A 25,914-nucleotide genomic window follows, 5' to 3' on the forward strand; every position below is an offset into this window, starting at 1 on the left:
TGTAGCACTAAATTATCTAAATTTTTAGTTTTTTCTTCATTTAGTATGGTATTAGTACAGAAAGAATTTTGGATTAATTAAAAGTCCACTTCTTACCCCCTCAACTGGATTTGTGAATTTGAGATGATTCTTTAAAATCTCTGACCTTTGTTTGCCATCTGTTTAAACAGAAGGAATGAGCTACATAATCTCGAGTCTTTCTGTGACCAGGCAGTCAGTGATTATTATAGGTCTCATTTGTTATCTTCCCTGTTCCTCAAATAGCGATCATTTGGACTCGTTTGCTTTATGCTTCTATCCATTAGCTTGAAGATAGGATATTTGCTTTGTAGGAATATAAGACATCTGAGTAAAGATGCCAGTATATAATCACTGGGTAAATATTGATCAATACTTAGAAGATTTAAGTGTTCACATTTTCTGTCACTGGGTCTTATTTTTTTATTTTCTTTAAACAGATAAATTAATATGTGTGTTTTTTCACATTAGCCTTATTTTACATCATAAATGGTTTTACAATTTTTTATATCTATATTTTTTACTAGTGACTGTGATAAAATTCTACAAATATTCTCGGTTTATTTAAATTATGTATGAATTTATATAATGTAAAAAGGGTAATGAATAAATGAATGTTGAGGAGTCAAGCAAATGGCAAGGAAAGCTGGAAAGCTGTCTTGCTCAGAAATTTGTTGTAGATATTTGATATTTTGATTGAGAATTTTGCTTTCACAAAGCCACTTTGAACTGAATTTGTTTTTTCCTTTGTGAAGCAGGTAGATAAAATCATAGAGTTGCTATGGTGAGAGGTATAAATTGGGGAGGAAGGTTAATTGGTGTATGTTTATTGACTTTGCGTGCCTTAAGTGATATCATAAGCAAACTTCCCCAATCCCCATCCCAGTGGATAAAGTAGTCTCACAAACACTGGGTGAGAATGATACAAATAGCTTGATGTCTGTGGTTTCATGTGCTGTCTAGGGCCAGATGAGCTGACTAGGAACATGCTAGGGCTATAGACTGCTACTCAGTATAAATTCCTAGGTATTGCAGCAATGGCTAACCTATAAAAGTGTAATTGAAAATATAATGGTAAGTGCTTTGGAGAGGCACTAAGTTGCTTGTAGAGACAGAAAGTTACATAGACCTTCATCCCCCAAGCTGTAACTCATAGTGCCCATTCCTAAGTAATGTCAATTACCTGGAATAGGAAAATGTCCAAGAAAACCCAAAGACCTCCTCCCCCTAAAATTAACTGGCTCACAGCACACAGCAATTATTTAACTACACCATCCAGAATAATTTAACCACGGTAGTATTTGTAGCCTGTGGTAAGTATTGAAAGTAACTTAGCATCCAAGACACATACTTAGTAGTAAAGAAACATCTCTTTTTTTTTCTTTACTGTGTTATTCCTAGACATTTCAAAAGCAGATCTCCTTGTTTGCCTCATGTTCTTGGTGATTGGCCCAACAGACTCTTTGTCACAGATTATTACCTTTTTCTCCTTCTTTCCAAAACCCGCTTCTCACTAGATGCTCAACCCAAAGGTTCTCTACCATTTGAGCTATAAAGCCGTGCAACCTTTTTTATGTGATGAGAGTTTCAGTAAATTGCTGAGATAGTCCTTATACCTGTGATTCAGTTCCCCCTGCTTTAATCCTTTGAGCAGATGGGATTTTTCTAAAGGTTTTGTAACTAATACTTGATCAGTTTTTTTCTTATGGCTTGAAAAATTAAAAAGCGTTTTAGATTCAAATGTGGACCTGTTGAATACATCGAAAGAATTTTCTATGATAGGATCTACTTTATTTAAAAAAAAAAATTCCTTAACCCCACTATCATGCCCCACCTACCGCCCCTTCTTTCTTGGGATTGAATCTAGATAGCCTTTATACTGAACTAAATCCCTAGCCTTTTTTATATGTTTTCTTTTGAGACAGTGAGGTCTCACTAAACTGCCTACATTGGTCTTGAGTTTTCAAGCTCCCTGCCTCAGTCTCTCAGAATGCTAGGATTAAAGGCATTCCTGATTCATTTGTAATTTCTTAAGGGACAGCAGACTGTTTTCATGTGCAACACTAGAAATTGCATTCTTTTTTTCTTGTCTTCTGATTATTTTTATTCATTTATTTCATTGTTACCTGTTTTAAAAAATCCCATTTTCATGATTGTTACGCAGTTTATTAAGATTTAATTAGTGGTAGTGTTAACTCAGTGTTATGGAGACAGATTTTCAGATTTAAGAGATGTGTAGTTGCTTATAAATAAATCAAAATCAAACATCTAAACAGGCCTCTTTTAAAGTCGTTGAATCTGATCCTGTCCTGTTGTTGAGAAATTCAGGTACTAGAAAGGTGCTTGTCGGGTACTAGGCCAAGGGACCTAGAACCCAGATCATCTTCACTTCCAGGATGCCAGTTTTTCATCAGAACTGCCTTCCCATCCTTGTAATAGATGGCTGTGATGTGCCATGGTGGGTTGTCATGCTCTTGTTGGATGTTTGTTATGTGAGCTGCATCACTTTTTCTGGGTTCGCATGTCTGGCTGCTCTTGTTCCTTGAGTTTGAATCTGTTACTGCAAGGTGAAGTCAGCAGTATACCCACTCCTCATCATCCAGTGTTTATGAGCTTTGTCCTCAGCTTCAGAGCCTGGAAGAACATTGACTCTAGACAAAGAAAGAGATCTCCTAGGTGCTATTCATTCCTCTGCTTTGGGACCATAGGACTAGAAAAATAAAGGATAATTGTTTGAAAGTAAATATGTATTTTATATATTATTTATTCATTTTCTTAAACAATTTCCTGGCTTGTCTTGTTTTTATGAAAAGTACCTCATGACCTTTTAGTACTAATTACAACTGGTCTATTTGGTAGAGAATAATTTGGAAAACCTCTTAAGTCCTAGGCAGATTAGGATGGTTGTGCTTGTAACAATATATTTTAGAGAGAAAAGAAAGACTTTCTCATGTCATAAACAGAATATTTATTTTAAAATACTGCTTTTTTATCTCCTTTGTCTTTTGTGTTTTATGCTATGCGTTTGAACTAATATTATATGCATTTATGTAATTTGAAAAGAACTGGAAGTGCACATATAGTCCATGTGCTATCTCATTTTTTCCCTTGAAGCTTATGCTATTAAAAGAGCTTATACTGATTGTCCTTCATATTTGGGGATGTGAGGAAGGAAGATGGTTCTGTGGACACATCATCAGCTACATAAAGCCTCACAGGCTGTAGAGGTTTGCAAAAAGATTTGGCAAGTGAAATAATGCCATTGAATTTATGAAGACATGAGTATTTGGGGAGCTTCTTGGCATAGACTACTTTCCAAAGATGTCAAATAGAAGGTTAAGAGAGAATATAAAATAGCAAATACCTGGTTCGTTTAGTTTTTAAACTTTTAAAATCCCTTTTTAAAAAGTGGTATAAGGAAAAACAGAAGAGGTTTTACTGCTTTTTAAAAATACATGTATAAAAAAAAGAAAAAATACATGTATAGACATATTCAGTGTATATTTATAAAATTTTGTTTCTGTGATTTGGACATATCTCTCTGATCATTTTTTGGTTTTACTTGCTTGTTTTCTCTTTATCTTTTTTGTTTGTTTAGTATTTGTTTAAAGAATCTCCCCCAATTTTGGGTTATCTTGAGCACATCTGTAATAAACAACAGTATCAAAAGTGTTGCCCATTATTTCTGCAAGCTTTTTGAAACAGTAACCTGTTGTTTTTTAAATAGTGTACATCCTCTTATATCTGAATGTAAATGTACAGAATGAGGCGTGTAACTTCATATGATTTTATTTAATGCTGTTGCTATGTACTTAACAAGGAAATTACGGTTGATTGTATAATCCTCACAGAGAACATTGATCCTGGGATTGAATAAAACCAATCCTTTGTGGTAAAAAAACGGGGTGGGTTAAGCGTCTTCACAAATCATTTAATTAAGTGAAGTTCAACAGGATGGTTTAAGACCTACTGCTTGTCAAATCTGTCTGAGTGAAAGGCCTTCCTAAGAAAGTGTCTGTTTCTGCACGAGAACAGCAGGACGAGATAGGCCTTTGAGGAGTTTCCTGAGAGGCCTTCAGTGGAGACTGTGACATTAAAAGCATAGAGGCAGTATATAAAAGAAATGGATACTAGACCCAGGACAAGCCAGGCAACACATCAGACAGTGATAAAATAGGTTCTTTAAGGGAAAAACAATTTTATATGTATCAGCTACTTCTAACGGCTTTACAAATTTTATTATCGTGGACTTTGTCTTAAAAAATATATACATTGGCTTACAAATACTACATACATTGCAGAGCAAAAAGGCAATGTGCAGAAGTTTTTGTTTCTAATTTCCAAACAATATTTCACTTGCTCTGTGTGTATGTTTGTGTGTATTGCTAGGAAGTGGGAGTAGTATAAGTGACCTAAGAAAAATCATCAGAGAAGAGCTAAAGAGCTAGCAATCCTAAAAAGTAAACTACTCATTAATAACATACCTGATGAAGTATCTGCATAGCTCATTTTGGATTCTTATGTGTCTGCTAGTTACTTTTTAGTTGTTGGGACAACATAGTAACACCTGCAAAGGAGGAGGAATTTATTTTGGTTCATTGTCCTTGTGGATTGAGTCCATAGTTGACTGACTCCAAGGCAGAAACAGTATGGTAGAGGGGCTAATGAAGGAAAATTGCATACTGCATGGCAGTCACAAAGCAGAGAGTGAAGGAAGAAGAAGCAAGCTAGAGAAAAGAGTGTACCTCTCTAAGTCATGTCCTCAAGTAACCTGTCCTTTTTACAGACTAGGCCTCAACTCCTAATAGCATATTCACCTGTGAAGTGAACGGTTGATTAACCCGCTGATTGAGATTAATGCTCCATGATCCAGTCACCTTCCCTAAGCCCCACTTCTGCACACATGAGATTTTAGGGGGACATTTCATATTCAAACTGTAACAACATGTATGCTAATAAAAATTTTAGCAGAAAAGTACTTACTCATAAAAGTTTGAGATCAACTTCTTCATTGACAGACTTTTAATATAAAAAACTTATAAAAATACATTTTTGTGCTAGAGTTGTAAATTGAATTTGTAGTTTTATCTTGGAGTCAACTGTTTTACTCAGTAACTTTGTATTCCCCCCCGCCCCCAGTACTGGGGATTTGCATTTTGATACAGTATATGTGCTTTAAAAATACACTAAATAAGATTTAGCGTGCACTTATCTTTGAAAATTACTGCCTGTAGAGGAGACATTGAAAGAACAATTTATAACTGCTGTTAACCTGATTGAATTAAGTGTCTTTATCTTTTGACTTCCTTATTGTACTGAATGTAGGGATGTGTAAAATTTCTCCCTTCTTTTACAGGTATTCGTTAGGTGATGCTAGGAGACCTCTTCATGAAACAGCAGTTTTGGTAGAAGATGTGGTACACACTCAATTAATTAATCTGGTAAGAGCATATATAATCTGCTTTTACTGGGATTGCAACTCAGTATGAGTTTAATATGATTATATCTTGAATTCTTTGTATATAATTTGTGAGACACAGTTTACATATAACAGTACTTATGGTTTAAGTACATTTTTGTTACATGACTTACCAACACAATCGTGTTATAGACATTCCACACTTTGAAAAACCAGTCCCTATTCCTTGTGCCATCAGACCTCTTCTCCCACCCCTGACCCTTGGCACTTTGTCACTATAGTTTTTTTAGAACTTGAAATTTTTTTCATTCTGAATTTTGGACTTACAGATAAAATTTCACAAATGATATTTGTAATTCCAGATAACCATTAGTTTTTTTTTCTGATATTTTCATATATATCCATACTATAGTTATCAAAACCAGGATATACCATTTATGGTACTATTTACTCACATTACTTGAATTGCATCAGTTTTCTCATTTAATATCCCATTACTCTTCCAAGACCCAACCCAAGATACCATGGTACATTTTGTTTTCCAGTCTTTGTCATCTCCTCTTACGAATGATAATTCTTCAGTATTTCCTTTCCTTTGTAATCTTAACTTTTTTGAGAAATATTGGACAATTATTTTGTAGTGTTTTTCTGTTCTTAATGGTGAGATGTTTCTTTATTACACATTTTGGCAAGATTACCACAGAAGTGACAGATCGTTCTCAGTGCATCATATCCAAGGTTCACGTTGGTATGTCATATTTGTGTTACTAACCTTAATAACTTATTTATAAAGTGGTATATGCTGAATTTCCCTCTTGTAAAGTGACACGTTTTTATTAGTTTTAATGCTGATGACTGAATGCAGGGCCTTATGTGTGGTGTTAGTACTCTGAGCTACATCCCCCAGCCCAAGTTACTATTTTTAAATTTTATGGCACATGTGTATTAGTGGAGATATTTTATGACTTTTTCCTGAATATTTTTGCCATTAATTTTTCAATCATCAGTGGATTATATGTGTGTCAGTTACTAGTATGATATATCCTCATGGTGATCTTCTGTTTCCTTCTTTCCTTTTGTATTTATTAATTATAAATCTTTTAAAAGAAAAACTTTTCCTTTATCTCCACTCATTAATTTTTTATTCATAATAGTATGGATCTATGATATTTAAATTTTCTAATGTTAATATCCAATACCATCATTATTTTTATTCATTGATGTGTTCCAACATTGGTCATTAGGAGTTCTTTTATGGTCCTTTTCCATTTTTCTATTGAGTTTCTATCTGTCTCACATATCTTGGGAATCTCTATCATTTGTCTTTGCTGTATGATACAGATATATCATTTTACTGCATCAGTTGTAAAAGTTACCTTTTAACTTTGTTTTTAGAGGTTTTTTAGACTTGCAGATATTTTTTTCCTTCTTTTTTCTTTGGTACCGGGGATTGAACTCATGACCGCCTGCTTGCAAGGCAGGTGCTTATGCCACTGAGCTAAATCCCCAACCCTGACTTGCAGATATTTTTAAATATAGTCAAAATCATCAGTATTGCCTTTGGAGTTTGAATCATAGAACACAATTTTATATACTAAATTTAAAGAGGAATTCACCTACATTATCGTTTAGTATTTATATAATTTCATTTTTAACATTTATATCCCTAATTTGTGTGTAATTTATCCCTATTAACTGTTTTTCATGCATCTAATTTTATCTTTTTTCCGATTGATTACCCAGTTTTGCTATCATCATCATTAAGTCTGCATTTTCCCTAGTGATTAAAGATACCTCCTTTATCATATATTAAATTTGTCTATGAATTAAGACCTATTTAATTTGCATTTTCAACAAGTGATTTATCTATATGTTCCTTTGACATTTGTTATGTAGGTTTCATAGTATGTTTTAGAGATTGTTTAGGGTAGACTCTTGTAGATTTTGACTTTCCCGGTATGTACCCAGTCATTCTTGTACAGTCACCTTCCTGTATGTGTAGTTTCACTTTCTGAGTTTTTACTTACTTATGATCAAGCAAATTTTAGAAAATCTGAAAATCTTAGAAAATTTTGAAACTAAACAATTTTTAAACACCTATTTTATTGGTGCATATTTATACAGATTGATAGGTTTTATTTTTGCAGACTCATGCATACTTATAACATACTCTGATCATTTTCACTTTCCTTGCTCCACCTTCTCCCTAGTTTCATTTCTTTGGGGAGGGGTCCTTCAATGTATAAAATATATTTTGATCATATCTATCTACCCTATTACCTGTCCCCACTCTCTCTCCCAACCCTCCTTTTATTTTCTTCTTCTCGAACAATCATAGACATCCTTCTATTTTCTGAATACTATTTTGGATTCCACTTATTAGGTAGAGGATGAAATATTTGTTTTTGTCAGTCTGACTTACTTTGCTTAACATGATTTCCCAATGTATCCATTTTCTCTATGTGGTATTTTAAAAATGCACCCATGATCTTTGTAATCCATAGTCCAAAGATCAGATTTGAAAAACAAGATTTTAGATTGTTGGTTTTTAACTAGTTCTTTGGAATCATTACCAGTTTTTGAAAATCAGAGGCAAAAAAGACATCTTTGAATTTGCGAGAATTATCAGGCAGATGCAAAGATATGACAACTTTAAATTGTTATAACAATATTATTTGACTAGCTCAATAAAACCATTGTGTGGTTTACACCCAAATACATCTGAATATTTTTGTCCTTGAAAACTGATCTCCTTAGTGTATTACAAAACTGTTTCAGTAATGCTAACATTGCTTAAAGTATCCAAATACCTCCACACATTTGTGTTTGTACATATTGACATGTTCTTGGTTATTAAAATCAATAAGATCACTCAGAACCACACTGATAAAGAATGTGCTTTAGTCATTTCTCACAGGATGCTTAGCAGTTGTTCTCAACTTAGATCCCATGTCAGAGCCACTTGCTGGTCATTGGGCTTAAACAACCCACAGGCTTTGTTCCATCTCTCCTGAATAAAATATTTTGTGAGTGTCCCTAAAATCTTGTACCTGACTCTGATGAGAACCATCAGGGAAGCAGCACTATAATTTTTCACTGGATTTCTTGAAGATGTATATTCCTGCCTCTTAGTGCTTATGAATACTTGGCAAAGATCAATGACTTAGGCTTTTGTGAATACATTGCGATTGGAATAGTTTATGTGAATAACCTAGCCAGTGTACTTGTATACTTCCATTTTCTTTAAAGACCTAGGATTGTAAAGGAGAGCGATTATGTCCTGTGGCATTATTTTCCCCATTGTCAGTTGGCATGTCAGTTGGCATGCTCTTATTTCAGCGTGTCAGAGTTTTGTTAACTTCTCTCTCTGTGGACTACCCATTTTCCCTTGTCATGAAGATGCCAAGATTCAGTGTCATGCCTTGAGCAAGGATGCCATGCCTTAAAAAACATTGATGTGGTCAATTTGAACTCTTTTAAACATTTTTATTGTCTATCCAACATAGATTTTGGTTGTACATTAACATGTTAGGTGGTGATGCTGTCAGACATTTTGCCATTAGTTACGTCATGTTTCATGTTGGGAATACTGCAGTAAGACTGGCAATAAATTGAAGTCAGAAGTTTTCCTTATTTTCTTTTGTTTCTCATTGCTTTGATCTGCTGTTCCCACCTAATGAAATCCTTTCTTACTCAGTACTTCAGTTAGGTCTACTGTGTATTCTGAATAGCCCCCCTGCACCACCAGCAACTCCCTTCCCCCGCAGGTGCATTTAGACAGCATCTTAGTAAGTTGTCCAGGCTGGTCTTCAACTTGTGATCCTCCTCTCTCAGCTTCCCAGAGTGCTGGGATTATAGGAGCATCCCATTGCACCCAGCATTCTAAGAAATTTCCCTTCTCCACTCAGTTCCACTTTGATAGGTTGTGGAAGGCTGAGATCTCATTAAATGTTCTTTGCTGAAGTTATATACATATGTTATAGTATATATTAGTTAATAAAAACATGTATTTTAAAATATATGCAAAGATTCTGATTTTATGTTAAGATTAGAACATGATTTCATAGGATTTTAAAGTTGAATTATACTTAGGAAATCACTTAAGCCAACTTTGTTATATATGTTTGAAACAAATTACTCTTTCTACAGGTTATAAATGGTTAAATATCAGCAGTTTTATATGATTCAGTGTTGCACAAATTAGAAATCACTAGAGAGAGCCTTTAAACATCTCAATTTTCTTTTTTCTATAAAATTGTAATGCTAATATTTACTTTTTACAAAGGTCAGGAGGAATAAAAAAGATTGTGTAAAATATAGATATTTAAGTGATTAAGTGAAAATTCTAGAAAATTCCAAGTGGTAGTAATAGTAGTAATAATTCATTATTGTGATTATTAATAGCCAATTATTAATAACCCTAACCCTAGGGATTTCCAGAATTACTAGAGAGAAGCAAACCTTTCATATCCCAAGCTTCCTTCTTAGCCAGTCTCAGGATTAGACTCCATCATTTATTTGAAGTAGATGAAAGACATGTGCCAGGTGAAAATTGTGTGGTTGAGTTGTTTTTACTATGTTGTCAATAATGTCTTTTAAAGTTCAAAAATATTATGATTTCTGATAATTACATAGCTGCTTTTCACTTCTCTACTAATTTAACGTAAACTATCAGAATAATTGTGTATTTTATGCATAGAATGTAGCTATCTCCCATCCATTTAAAAATAATCTATTTTTGCTGGGTGAATTTTTTTTTTTGTCTTTTTCCTTTTTATCGGTACCAGGGATCAAACTCATGACTGTCTGCTTGCAAGGCAGGCGCTTATGCTGCTGAGCTAAATCCCCAGCCCCTTGCTGGGTGAATCTACTGGAAAACTAGTTAGCTGTTAATTATGTTATATTATGTTTTTACATCAGAGCCAAAAATCATATTGGAGTTTTACTATATGAATACCAAAAAATAAAACATTTTCATCTATTCTTAAACTCTTAGTTGTAAATAATAATGGACAAATTTGTATATGTGAAGAGGGCACATTGGATTAGTATGCACTGAGCTTACCCATCCCTCCCTGTTTTTCTGATGCTGCTCATGTGGCTATTAATTTCTCTGTAGAAGTAACCCATGTGAAGCAACATTCAGTACTTAGTGGTTGTCACCCTGTGCCATCTCAGTTGTGCTTTATGGATGTGTGCTTCAAAATAGTCATAAAGTTTCCTGTATAGAGCTTTAATTAAAGTGTTACCAAAACAGGGCTAAGTAAGCCATGGCTATGTAAAAGAAAAGAAGTAGAGAGACCATGTTGTCCCAGTGAATCACAGAATGGCAGTAGTGTATCTGCCTACATATTAAGACTAGGTACTAAGCCTAAGCTTGTGTGTGATTCAGCATGCTGAAATACACTCCATTTTTACACAGATGACGTGAAGGCATCCACAGCTACTGTCTGGAAAGAAAGTGCTTGGCTTTGGATGTGTTTTTACTGTGGAACCAATGAAGTGCCAAATGTTTAGCATAAATAGACTGAAAACATCCTTGCTTTAGAAATCACACACATAGGTATACTTACAAACACTTGTTGAACGTAGAGCATGTGTGTCAGGAAAATCTCGTTGCATTTTTTTTTTTGTTGTTGTTGTTGATCTCTGTCATGAATTTAATGTAGAAAATTTCCTATTTTTGTATAGCTATAGCTCTTGTTTCTGGATAGCTCTTATTTGTGATTGATTACAGTTAGCATTTTTCTACTATTTTATTTTCTGTCAAGTATTATCACCTCTTCCTGCTAGATAATGTGTGTTTAAAAATCAATCTCACTATAGCTATTGACTGATACACTGAGTAAAATGCTTTTTTAGCTATATTTTCCCTCCAGTTGCTGTGAATTCACTAAAGGCATAACCTAGAAGATCAAATGGGAAATTTTCAGTGTCTGTTACCGCTCTTCAATCTCTTTTTGTTTCTTCTGCAGCATATCCCATAAATGGTCAACTGATTTAGAAAGGTCATACTAAGTGAAAGTATTTCAGAATATCGAAGTTTATCTGTAGTTCCACAGATTACAAATAATGTGTCTTGTTGGTGTTATTAGTATACCTGTATAATAACATCTTCTCATTTTTTACAGAAGTGTTTCTTTGCTTATGTCAGATATTTTCCATATAGGATTTTTCATTATTTTTCCTTCTGGTTTGCTTGACTTTTATTCTGGCTTAAGCCAAGCTCTGCTAGCTACTTGCATCCTATATAGTTACTTGGATTTCCTATCTGTGCTGAAAATTTCAGTTCCAATAGAAACTTTGTATTAATGCCAAATTAATTATGACTCCTGATAACTGTATAACTGCTTTCATTTCTCTTTTCATTCAGAGTTAGATATCAGAGAATTCTCTCCTTTTTATGTGTAAAATAAGATCCTCTTAACATTCCATTTAAAAATCATATGGGAGTTTTACCATATGAATACCAAATAATAAAACATTTCATTCGTTGAGCTGTGTTCACATGTCAACTTACTCTCAGTATTATTTTTGAGATTATTCATAGCCTTAGGTTACAAAAGTCAATAAACAATCATTTCCATTTATGAAGAGTACCTGTTTAACTCCCCACCTGAATAGCATACTCTGAACTCTCTTTTTTTTCCCCCCTCTGTGTCCTAGTGCTTTTTAATCTCGAAAATGTTGTTCAGGAATGCTATTCCCATTCATCAAATTTCATATTCTCTTCTTTAGCTAAACTAAAGGTTGTTCTAAACATGTATATTTTAATTCCTTTCCCAAGATCATTGGGAAAGTCTTTTATTTATTGGTTGTTCCATATCTGCTTTCTTCAGCATTGCTGATGAACTTGATTAATGTGAAGACTACACAGAAATGAATTACATGAAAGTTAATAAATATCTATCATTTGAGCCAATCTGTAAAACATTTGATTTATTGTACCTGCATTTTCAAGTTTCAACATAACCTATTATTTCTGTATAGCTTTTAATTTACAAAAGTTCAGCCTAGTTTGACTACCTTATTTATAATAAAAATAAAATTAGAATACTTCATTTGTCAGATCTCACTATTATACATTGTTTTACACTTGACTAATATACAATAATTATTGTAAAATATGCATTTTTATTCCTGTAGGTTTAGTAGCCCATTTACCATGTTTTATTGGAGTATTATTTTACATTGTGATAGGGAACAATTTATTTATGATGATAATTTCAATGTTTCTAGTTTATTTACATTTAGATTGATTTTATGTTACATTGTTAGTTTCTCAAGGATATATTAACTATACTTCTCTGGAATAACTTGTCATGAAATTATTTTGTTGGGGACTACAAATTCACAATAAATAATTTTGCATATTTCCCTATGGAATAATAGGAAAGATTAGAATTATTGGTGTCACCTATCTGAGATTTCCCATTGACTCTTCTAAGTATAAGATCAGCTATGCCTTCTTGAGTCATCTCAGGATTATACTCAAGGTCAAGATACTTCCAGGCGTAAGATTATTTATGCCTCTTGAGTCTAAGTCTTCTGATGAATTATAATCTTTTACTAGTCCCACCTATCACTGTACATGCAGAACAAATAGTGGCTGCTTTGAGAGAGAGGGAAGCCAATCCAGAGACACTGACTTCTCAGCCATTATGGAATACTACACTAGTGTGTCTGTTTTTTTATTTTTCTCATCACATTCTTGAGACTGACAATTGGAACTCTTGACCGGTTCCCTATATTGACAATCAGTACTCTTGGCCTGGTTCTTGATGTTATTTGATGTAAATATTCTGAAATTTAAAAAAAACACTTATTTATATTTGAAGTACTAAAAATAAGTTTGACTCAAAGAGGAATGTGACTCACTTTTTTCAAAAGTGTCAATTACAAAGGGCACATATCCTGCTGTAGTGTGTTGTCTTTTAATTCTTCAATGAAGATACCCGGCAGTGGTGTCTCTACTCCTAGTTTTTTGAGGCATCACCATACTGATTGGCACAGTGGTTGCACTAGTCACATTCCCACCAACAGTGGAGTTAGGTTCCTTTGTTTACCTGCATTTCTGCCATCATTTGTTATTGCTTGATTTGTGTTGTGAGATGAAAGCTTAGTATTATTTTAATTCGTATCTCTTAAATGACCAGTGCTGTTGAACAGTTTTTCATGTATTTATTTGCCATTTATATTTCTTCCTTCAAGAAGTACATATTCATCTCAAATGCCCATTTTTGTGTTGGGTCTGATGAGTTGGCCCACTAGTAAAGCAGTCTAATTTTTAAAAATAATTTTTAGCCCTTTGTCTAAGTGACAACTGGATTAAATATTATCTCACTCTGTGAATTGTCTTTTCACTTTGTTGGTAATTTCTTGTGCTGTACAATAACTTTTTAATAGGATGAGATCACAGGTGCTGACTCTTTGTAGTGTTTTCCAAGTAATCCAGGTTTTGTTTATGAAATCTTTGCCTGTACTCTGTCTTCAAGAATTCTGTCTATTCTCTTTTCTAGCAAATTTAGTGTTTCTGATTTAATATTCAATGTATATACATTGAAAATTATAGTACACTGAAAGAGGAGATCAAAGAGAATATCAGAAAATGGAAGGATGCCCTTTGCTATGGGTTGGAAGAACCAACATAGGAAAAATTACCATACTCCCAAAATTGCTATAGAGATTTAGTGCAATCCCAATCAAAATAGCATTAGCATACCTCACAGAACTAGAGAAAACATTCCTAAAATTCATTTGGAAACAGAAGAGACATAGAACAGCAAAGTTCTACTTCTTTGAAACTGTAGTTTGCTTTTCAAGTTTTTCATCAAAGATAGTTTTTATTAAAAAGACCAAAGCCTTAATGTTGATATGAGTAAATTACTTAATACTTTTACTTATATTTTTATATGTAATAAGTAATAGTTTTTATTTAGCTTTTATACCTATCATAAAAGTAATCATTGTTTTCAATCATACTGCTTTTTTCTAAATATGGAAATATTTAATTTCATGAAAAGAATAAGGTTGCTATGGATGTCTTGTGTTTTCAGGGTATTTAATATTTTTTTTTTCTGTTTAAAAGCAAAAGTACTTTTACCACTCTTTTAAAAAAATAGTATTTTCTACTGCTTTGAATATAAAACACATCCACTGCATTTCCATAAAAATCAGAGACCAGATATTTATAGAGCTAATACTGTCAGATGCCTTTTTGGAAATAGAATTCTAAAATTCAGTTGTCTAGTTCAGATATATCTAATTTTTCAGCACATATCTGTTGAATTCAGCAGACTATGGTTGATTAAGCATACTGTGAAATTTTCAGAATTAGTACATTTAATTTTTTAAAGTATATTTACAACATACAAAATAGTCCATTATAAGAGTAAATTAATACTATATCACTGATAATAAACTTTAGATAATCTATCTTTATAGCTTTCAAGTGTTTATTTTAGAGAAAAAATTGATAGAGAAACTGACAGTATGTCCTAATTTGGCACATATTTTCACTTGTTAATTTTTGTTCTAAATGTCATTCTTGTGGTTACTTTTGGACCCCCACAAAAGTTTATGAGCTATCAATTGAAATGCTGGTAGAATGGAAGGTTTTTTTGAAACAGATGTCACTGGATTTGAGTGTTTGCCTCATAACTTGATAGTTATGCAATCTTTAATGATTCCTTAATCTCTCTGAGTCTCTATTTACTCATCTGTCGGAATTTACTTACCTCATAAGGCATTAGACAGGATAATGTATGTAAATGACCTAAAACTTTTCAGATTATATGACAGTGTAAACATGATTTAATTAATGACAGCCAAAATATTTAATCATAAGTCTAAGGCATTTAACATATAAGGTATTAAGGGCAAAGATCTTTAAGCGAGTGCTTAAAGGTTCATGTGCCTATATTTCTGAGGCCACTTTTCCACTTTGGAACATGGCACTGTATACAATTTTGTCTCTGCTTTTCCTATGTTTACTTTCATTTCCAGTATTCATGGGAAACTCTTACATATCAGTAGATATAATGTATTATATTTAAATTTAACTCTTCCTTCCCAGTGAGTTCCATTTTTTACTTCACGTTCTTGAGAAGAAACCTACAGACACAGAACTATCTACTGTTGCCAATTCATATTCATATTGGAGGCTTAGGAAACTTTTATGTACTTTACCTTTTGTTTTATTACTGTAATTGGAGTAGAGCTATTAGTGAAACAAGAACATAGTGCTGACTAAATGCATTTGTTTTTATCCTGCAAATCCTGAAAGTTCTCCTAAATGCTTTTTTGAGTCTTCAAAGTTTGTATTTTAGTGAAGGACTACTGAGTCAGTCAGCCTTCCATTACTAGGACAAACATGCTAGACACCCAAATTTAAAGGAAGGAAGGTTTATTTTGGCTCATGGTTTCAGAGGTGTCAGCGTTATATAGAAACATCATGGCAGAAAGACAGTGGAGTACAACTGTGCCATGGAATCCAAGAAGCAAGAGAAGAAAAAGGCCTGAATAAAAGAGAGTAAGGACTAGATAGAGTCCCCAAGGTCATCCCTCCATGACCCACTTGCTTCAGCTCAGCCCTGTTCCTAATGGTCCATTCAGCTATGAACTTGTCTGTGCATTAATCCCAATGACATCATTACCCTTACAATCTAGCCACTCTTTTTTTTTTTTTTTTTTTTTTTTTTTTTTTTGTCTTTTTCTTTTTTATCGGTACCGGGGATCAAACTCATGACTGCCTGCTTGCAAGGCAGGTGCTTATGCCGCTGAGCTAAATCCCCAGCCCCCAATCTAGCCACTCTTGCAAGAGGTTCTTAAATCAGTTATACTGATAAGTCTGACTTACTGGCAAAAGTAGTTAGATTTACTTGATTGTTTTCTCAGTCATGAGAATTTTTATAATATTGTATGAACTTTTCCACTGAGCTTGAAAAACACATGAAAGGTATTCTTAAGTACAGTACATCATCATAGAAGAGTTTGGCAGCTAAAAGAGTGAGTTCAAGTCCTCCAAGTGAGAATTTTGTTAAAATGATCATAGAGTAAGCAACTATTATTAGGCCTACACGAGATAATATAGTGAATGTACTTTCTAAAAGAGTTGCTGGTTTGATGTTGTCTTTTCTCCTTTTATTAGCTTTGCTCGTAATTATCGTTTAATATCTTGTTTTAAATAATGCCTTACTCTGATCAGTGATTGTGCTATGATGCTACACTCAATAATCCCTACTACTGGAGAGAGTGAAGACCACAGGTCATGAAGACTCCAAATTGAAGGCCAGCCTGGACAACAAGACTCAGTCTCAAAATAAAAATGGTACAGAGATGGAAACCTTTTAGGACTTTAGTGATACAGACAGCCTGCTATAGCACGTGTCATAGGTTTGCCACCACTGGACTCTAGGAGGTATCTTACTGGGACATGGCATTTAGCATTGCATTTCTCAAGGCCCTGGTTCAATACCCAGTGTATTTGTATGTGGATATCTTTACCTGTTGGTTATTAAGTGATATTTTTAGTACTACTGTTAACTTTCTTGTTTTAGAAATAACATTTATATACCAGAATTTGGGAAGAATCAGTCATTTTCAAAGTTCATGCTTTTTTTTTTTTTTTTTGTAAATTTACCCCTTGAGCATCTTAACTCTGAAATGTATGTAAGAGACTTCTGTTCAGGAAAAAATGAAAATTTGATCATAAACTGCCCCTTACCAGATACAACTTGGTGGTGGTGCTGGAGAACATTCCAGGGGCTGCAAAAGCACTTCCACTGAACTCCAGTCCAGCCCTCAGTACACTTTCTAAATCATTCACCATTATTATTTTGCCATGTAAGTTTTTTCCACCAACTGAAATCATGCAGCTTGATACTTCTAGGTTTATAGTGAGATGGTATTCCAGTTCTCAAAATACATATTTTAAAAGTAAAATCCACATAAAAATATGTAGTCTTTGAAGTAGAAATTTGCTATGCCTTATGTAGTTGAGGTCACAAAAGACTTATAACTTCTAATAATCATTTAATCTGTTTTTAAGCTCTTGATAGTATCAGAATAGAAATTCTTATTTGAAAAAAAAATTGGCTTGTTAACTGAATTATGCAATTATAACTAAATGTGGCCACAGCTGCTTTTGATTGTTTTTTATACATTTGATTAAAAACAACAGGTTTTAAAAATATTTTTCCATTTCTTACACTGACACCTAGTGTTCACTATTCCTGATACCTTAAATACTGAATTTTATTTATTAATAGGTATGGGTTTATAGATTATACTCACCATAGTTTTAGAAGTTCATGTATTCATGTATTAGCAACTTATTTTCTACACCAGTGATACACAATGTTTGACATCATTCTGAATCAATGCCATCATTTCTAAATAATTGCTGAAGTTATTTACAGTGCAGTGTAACTCAGATAATCAGTTTTAGAGATAGAAGGAACTTGGAGCTTTTAAAACACAGTTTTTTAAAAAAGTGCAGTATTTTTATATACAAACAGTTCCTTAAAATTGTAAAACCAAATGAGCAAGATCCTTGGCTCCTAGTGATAACAAACCACATTTGTCATGCAGTATGAAAGACTTGATAATACTTGGTGACCAGGAATGAAGCAAGATTGAAATTTTGTAATTTTTTAAATAAATGACTTTGTAATGCTGTATGTTTATTACTTCCTGTGAGTTCCTAATGTTAATTTAAAAGCCACAGTTATCTGATGATAGAGTTTGAAGGTCTAGATTAGTTTCAGATTTTCTGAAATTAAGTGAAAATATAGACTGAGTAATTTGGACAAAATGTATTTGTACAGTAACCAACTGTTACATCATAAATATAAGTGACTGATAAATGTAATGAAATTTGTTGATCATTTTATATCATTAAAATGAGTGATGACAGGTAAAAAAATTACTGATTAAAATAAACATTTATGTAAATTTATAGATTAAATTTAGTTTATAATTTACAGTTAGTAGTAAGATTAAATTTAGTCATTTATAGCTGTAAAACTATTTGATAGCCAAATATGAGTTTCTAAAATCTAAAAGTAAGACATTTTAAATATAGAAATAATAGTGGAATTGAGTTTATTTTTAATAGTACAATATTCTTAGTATATTTGTGATATTTCTACCTGATTTTATTATTCATGAATATATTTCATAAAACAAAAATTATTCCTCTTTTGATCTATCTGTCCAATATTTATTGAACATATAGTAGTTCATGAACTGTTTGAGATAGATTTAGGAGGTACTGTGGTGGTAAAGAGGCAGATGAATTAATTCATCATCTTATCTTAGTTAACAGCAAAGATAAAAATAAAGAAATGCAATAAAAATGTGAAAGGAAGAGATAAACACAAAAGAATGTGATTGTAATTTCAAAAATTTTCTTGTGCATTTCATATATCCTATTTTTGGGTGTGTTTCAGTAATTTCTGAATTTTTTTCTCAGAAATGCCAAGTTCACTCAAGAAACAAGCAAGCTGTAACAGTGAAAGTTTACCTAGATTTCCCTTCCTCTATTTCAGGTGCAAAAATTGGTCAAAATTGCCTGGTGGACATTTGTTTTAAAATAGTTTCTGGTTTAATGTTTTATCAGCCCCAAAGGTAAAATATTCTGTAACTACTGCATTTTTTATTGCTACTGTTAAGGTAGTACTCTTTTAAAAATAGTGTATAATTATGTAGATTAGGATATGAAACAAACAAAATCACATTTTTAAATTTATGCCATATATAGAGGAGAGGGAGTTAGGTTGAATGGTTATTGTTAGTTACACAGAGCAGCTGTCATTCATTGATTCATCAAAGATTTGACAAATTTGCCAAGCATTGTTTTAGGTTTTTGCATATAACATTATATATAACAGTCATTGACCTCACCAAACCTGTATTTTGATATGTAAGAAAGCTAGTAAGTAAGTGAATAAATAATGTCATATAGTGTTAACTGCTGGGAGGAAAATATACAGGATAAATGTTGGGAGCAATAAAGCTAAGATTACCACACAGTGGATGGATGATACCTAAGCAGAAGCTTAAATCATGTGGAGATTACCACATACAGATCAAGGAGAAGAACACTCTAGATTGAAGGACCAGTAAGTATGAAGCTCCCGAGACCAGAATTTGCTCCACAGCTGTGCAGACTGTCTGTCTGGCATGGAGTGAGGAATGAGCTGGTGGAAGAAGAAATTAAGTGTGGAAGGTAGCAAAGACCATGCCGTGGATGCATTGCTTTCCTATGTGCTACTTTCACTGTCTTTTACTTTGTATAGGAAGACTTTTTAGAGGTTTGGCTTATGTTGATAGATATCATAATATGAAGTTGAATCTGGTTCTAAACCTAAAATGATGCCACTGAAGTATTTAAATAGGAAGACCTCCTTATGCTCTGATTTAAGGTGGATTTTTCTCCATCTTTTTTCTTGGACTCTGAAACAAAACACCAGTCTCAGAAGTATCTGTCCAAGTGAAGTAAATGCACTAGTTCTCTTTTCACCGTTTCAGCAGTTTTCCAGTGTACAATTAGTTATTTTTACCCACATAAACATAGTATAACAGATCTGCAGAATTCTGCCTGCCTCCTATTCTGCATGATTTGTTTTAAAAGGACAAAGTGATGGAGGTTGAAGGCAGGTAGTAAATGAGGATAATCAAAGGAATTAAGATGTATTATGTACATGTACAGACTCCACACAAGGAATGTATATACTCCAGACATGTACAGTACTACTAATAAAAATACAAAAATGTCAGTGTAGGAGCAGGGAAACTGTGAGGTTTCCCTGTGGTTCTTTAATGTGTGCGGCAGGTGACCATGTAACAAATGGCCTGATTTTGAAGGTGGCACCAAAAGAACCTACTAACAGTAGATGTGAAGGTAAGTAATGAATCGGGATTACTTGTAAAAGTTTGATCTGAGCAGCTACACGAATGGTGGTGGTTCTGATTTGGATCAAGTGTCTCCCTAAAAGGCTTCAGACTCTCATGGGGATGATGTAGCTGTTAGGAGATGGAGCCTTGTAGAAGGGACTGAGACTCTAGCACTGTGACCTGGAAGGGTGGGTCTCCTTCCCCACTTCCTCCCTTCTCTCCATCTCTTTCTGCTTGCCATGATGGAAGCTTTTCTTCCACTAGGCCCCTGTGCCTTGCAGGTTTTGCCTTGGATGCAGCTGACCTTTGGACTATTATCAAAACAGACCTCCTCTAAGTTGTGAGGATCAGATATTGTCTGTTTGGAGAAAATGACTAAGACAGTGGTTTTCCTAAAGGAGACAAGGAAAAAAAAGCATTTGACTATCTTATTTGAAGTTTTGAGATACTTGTAAGTCATCTAAGTGGTAGATTGAATAAGTGGTTAAATAAGTAGATTGTGCTGAAGATAAACAGACATAACAGACATATTTCAAGTTCAGTAAACAGACTACTGCAATAAAGCAAATTTCTCAATTGAGTCATACAATTTTTTCCCCAGTGCCATATAAAGTTATGTTTATACTTGTCTTATGTTCTATTGTTGTAGCAAAATATAAATATCCTGTACTGGGTACTTCACAAAGAAGTTTATTTAACTCCCAGTTACAAAAGTTTCAGAGCATAGAACTGGCATCTTATGTGGCTGTGTTGCTGGCCTCAGTACATTGGCATCCTAGTGTCAGGAACATGTGTAGGAAAGCTCACATGACAGGACAGGAAGTGGGAGGCTGGAGCCAGTTTCTGTAAGAACCTGTTCTTGAGGGAACTAACTGTTCCACATAAAATTTAACCTGCTGTTTGTAGTCATTAATTCTTTGAGAGTAGGAGGCCCAGTGACCAAATTATCTTCTACTTAGGCCTTTTAGAAGTTCTGCCAGCTTGACACTGGCACACCAGGGAGTAAGCATGTAGCACTTGAACATTTGAGGGACATGCTCAAGCCATACTCAAATCATAGTAGTTATCTAAGTGTGCAGTAGCATTGCGTATAATAAAAAGATGTAGACACTTTAAAAAATACCTTATTGCAAAAAAATTGCTATCATCTGAACCTTCAGTGAGTTGTAATCTTGTTAGGTGGAGGGTCTTACCTTAATGTTGACAGCTGCTGACCAACTAGTTGTGGTTGGTGAAGGTCAAAATAGCTGTGGTAATTTCTTAAAGTAAAAAAAGGATATTTGCTGCATTGGTTTACTGGTTTTTTTTTTTTTCACAAAAGATTTCCCTCTGTAGATTTTTCTCATTGCTGTTCAATATCATTTTCCCCACAGATAGCTTCTTTTTAATTTGGATTCAATCCTCTCAAACCCTGCCATCACTTTGTCAACTAAATTTGTGTAATGTCTCGAATTCCTTGTTTCCTTATTAGCAGTGTTCAGAGCTTCACTGAGAATAGATTCTATATTGAGAAATGTTTCTTTGCTTATCCAGATGAAACAACTCTTTATCCATGCATGTGTTACCATGAGATTACACTGATTCAGTCATACCTTTGGGTTCCTCTTGTAATTCTAGTTCTCCTGCTGTTTCTACCACTTCTACATCCCTTTCTTCACTGAAGACTTGAGGCCCTCTTAACACACAAGGACTGGAATCAACTTCTTACAAACTTCTATTATTGATCTTTTGCCCTTACCCCATGAATCACAAATGCTGTTGTTAGAAAGATGGCTTGAACAGGCAAAGTCACTATAACAAATTGCAAGATACAAGAATTATATACAAAGTGATTGCATTCCTATATACCAGCAATGAAAAATCATTTGAAATTGTCATTTGAAATTAAAAACCTAATATCTCTTACAGTACAACCACTACAGAGTATAAAATGCTTCAGTACAATTCTAACAGAATACAGAAAAATGTATAAGAAAAACTATAAAATTCTGTGGAAAGAAATCACAGAACCAGATAAATGGAGAAATATTGCATGTTTACTAATAGGAAAACTATTGTCAATATTCTTCCTGATTTGATCTACAGATTCAGCAGTTTCAGCCAAAATCCCAGAAAATTACTTTGTAGATAGTGACAAACTGATTATAAATTTTATATTGAGACACAAATGATCCAGAATATCCAACACAATATTTAAGGAGGGTAACAAAGTTCTTTTCCTCCTGACTTGCCCCAAGGTAAGCAGCTTCCTTGTGTCATTATGATTCTGATTCCCCACAGACCTTAAAGCAATGGAGCCAGAACTAAAATCTTTGAAACTGTGAGTCAAAATGATTCTCACTCTTTGAGCTGTTTCAGGTGTTTTTATCAGTACAATGAAAAACTGATTAGCACACATACTTTTAATGCTACTACATAAAAACAAAGTACTAACTTTTACTCCCTTGAAGAAGCTTTAATTCTGTTGCTTCCAGTCTCTACCAAGGCTAAGATGTTAAGAATGCTTTAGTTTCTCTGTTGTGCTTTTTCACGTGGGACATTTAGGATACTTTTGTATTTTTCCGCATTCTTACATTGTACCACCATAGTGAATTTGTCTTTCATTCCATAATATTATTAGCAGTTTTTTTTTCTGTTTGAAGAATCTTATATAGTCTCTCCATTAGTTTCTAATTAGATTTAATTATAATCAATTTTAGTAGAAGTTTTCACTGTAGTTTTCACTTATGCCTCAATTCAGAGTTCTCTCTGTTGTGATTAATTTGTTCTTATCTGGAGTTTATTCCCAAGTATGTCGGTTACATAGGGTAAGGTGGAAAACATATTTGCATATTTTATATACTGTAATTACTGTTCTTTAGTTTGTAAAAGGATATAGTTAAATTGTGATTTTCAAAATCAATCTATATCAGTCATACACTATATGTTTAAATAGCAATTGTTATATATTTCATACCTTAACAAACATATCTTTTTATATCCTGGACTGCCAGGTTCAGACTTAGAGTCATCTGACTTCACAGAGTTTCATGCTGGAAGTTCCAGCATTCTGTGCCCCCCCACCCCCCACTTATTTCCCCAACCCTGTACTGTGATGCAGATTGTCTCATGCCTGTGAACAGACACTTGTCCTCCCATCCAGGCTCTGGCTTTTGGGTGCCCATAGCATGGTTGATTATTCAAAGGATATACAATGTAAAGTGCCCACTCAAGTTTTGTCAAGAGGAGGCTTGGAGTGGTCCACGTACACCAGTAATCCCTGCACTCTGCAGCCTGAAAAAGGAGGATTGAGAGTTCAAGACCAGCCTGGGTTACGCAGTGAGTTTAAACTTGATCTGACTACATAGTGAGACCCTGCCTCATCTTCCCTCTACTGCTCCCCCATCCCCAAGGCAAGAGGCTTTTAATGGAGCTAAGCCTTAATAGCATTATATGGTTCTGGAGACTGGGCTTTGTATGGACTTGCCCTCCTCAAACTGTGGACTGTTCTCTCTATATATATGTTAGTTCAGCTTGACAGAGGAAAGGAATGTTTTGATTCTTATTTTCTAGATCATTCTTACCTTCCTGCTATAATTACCCAGAAGCCTCTCTTACCGTATCTCTTCTGAGTTTGGTACTTTCCAGGAATTGATCCTGCACTGTTCCATTGCGTGTTTTGAATTGTGGTTTTCCAACCAGTCCTTCCAGACATCTGATTTTGTTTAATTTCTGTCCTTTAAAATTCCTCAAGTTGTGTCCCACTGTCATTGTTTTTTCCCAGCATTCCTTTGATTTATTCTTTTTGTTCCTAAAATTTGCATTAATTTTTTTTTCAAAACGTTATAGCTGAAAAGAAAAGGCATGAACTGTTGGTCATTTGAATCTTCTTTTATTTTGTGCTTATTGAACTTTTATATTTATCAAGTGACATTTGATTATGTTAAAAGAAAATTAGTATTTTTCATGCCTCCTTTATACCTGGCTCTAGAGAATTAACCAGCTTTTATTTACTCTAGGAATATTGCTATGCAAGAAGTATCCCATGAGTGTCATAATCAAAATCCTTAGGGAGAGATTATAATGTTTAGCAGATATATTTGGAGATAAATATGCTACTCATGAAAATGTACTGTTTTATAAAATGTCACAATGATTCAAAGAGGAAGAAAGTATTTTTTTGTGTAAGACTTAGGAAATGTCTACTGGAGTAAACCAGTTTCTTGCTAGTTTTGCAGTGGTAGTTTCTCACCACAAAGAGTAGAAAGAAGGTTAAGACAGTGGAAGGTATAGATAGAACAGTCTTGGAAAAGTTCAGTACAGTTCAAAGGTGATATGGCATCCATGAAAAGGAACAGATGGAGATAAACAATTTTCAAACCACATTCGGTGGAAATTGAATGCCTTTTAAAATTCTGAGTTTACTGGTTTTTTTTTTTAGATATTTATATATGTATTAGTTTGGGACAGAGAAACTACTTTGGAGGGGGTACCTTGTTAAAAGGGTGGCTATTTAGATTCCCAGAATTTTACAGTAAGTAGGTTAGATTTTATTCTGAACTGATTATGAGTAATCATTGTTACTCAGTAGGCTACAATTTATTCATTTCAACAAGGAAAAGGAGCTAATAGTTGAGTGTCAATTTAACTTTTTAAAATGACTCCCTACTGACACTGTATATAACCTCATACCACTAGTTTAAAGGTTTAGAAGCTTTTTGGTATGAGAGAGTCTTTGCAGGCCAAGTGTGGATGTGCAGAGCCTGTTTTATTGTAGGCTCTACCCGACTTGTTCTGTCCCTATAGCATGTACTTTATGACAGCAGGCAGAGTAACAGAAGAACACTCCATCTGGTAATCATTACCTGTAGGATATATAGCTTGTATGTGTCTTCTGGAAGTTAACTTTTAATGTTAAACAAAGGAAGCTGATCAAAACCAGCTGCAAAACCTTTGTATAGTTCATAGTTTATACAGTCAGCATGAAGTTACCATTCACGTGACTGTATGACTGAAGTTTTTAAAAAGTAAAGTAGATCTTTTCTTTTTATTAAAATTAGTGTAATCCTAATCTTATAGTTAACACAAATTTAATTGTTTCCCTATTTGGTAAGGCCACCGACATCACTTATATCTGTTTTATATACCTTAGAGAACTAGTGGTTCATTTATTGACTGTATGTGCACTATTAATATATTTTTGGATGCAGTCAAAATAAAAGTAGATTGAAATATAATTTTCTAATTTAAAATTATGAGTTTAGTAAATGTGGAAGCTTACAGGCTAAACATGTAACAGACCATTAAATATATTATGTGAACTAATTATATAGATACTGAAAATTACTCCAGTAATTCTCTCTTTGACGCATGGCATTTATTATAATCCTAGGTACACACAAACATGGTAATTTTAGATCATTATTTATGATAAAAAATGATTCAGAATTTTAAATTAAGACACCTTTTTTTTTTTTGTTTCTTTCCCCTAATTGAATTTAGACAAGTTATGGAACTTGGAAGAATTAGAAATTCATTCTGGGCAGTGTTTTGCGTACTGTTGGAACACTGTGTCTTAGGCAATAATATTTTTTTAAATT

At 33.7% G+C, this 25,914-nt stretch overlaps 1 protein-coding gene across 7 annotated transcripts in view; it reads left to right on the forward strand.

Moving 5' to 3' along the window:
- Positions 1 to 25,914, forward strand: part of Supt3h (SPT3 homolog, SAGA and STAGA complex component) — a 357,727-nt gene that overhangs the window by 155,095 nt on the left and 176,718 nt on the right. For all 7 annotated transcript variants that reach the window (XM_063238790.1, XM_063238789.1, XM_063238791.1 and 4 more), the window contains exon 3: positions 5,375 to 5,459. In XM_063238790.1, coding sequence (XP_063094860.1) covers positions 5,375 to 5,459 — 85 coding nt within the window. The remainder of the gene's footprint in view (positions 1 to 5,374; positions 5,460 to 25,914) is intronic.

The sequence above is a fragment of the Cavia porcellus genome, unplaced genomic scaffold, assembly GCF_034190915.1.
Source record: "Cavia porcellus strain 051 isolate PalLab524CR breed Dunkin Hartley unplaced genomic scaffold, mCavPor4.1 scaffold_28, whole genome shotgun sequence".
Lineage (NCBI taxonomy): Eukaryota > Metazoa > Chordata > Mammalia > Rodentia > Caviidae > Cavia > Cavia porcellus.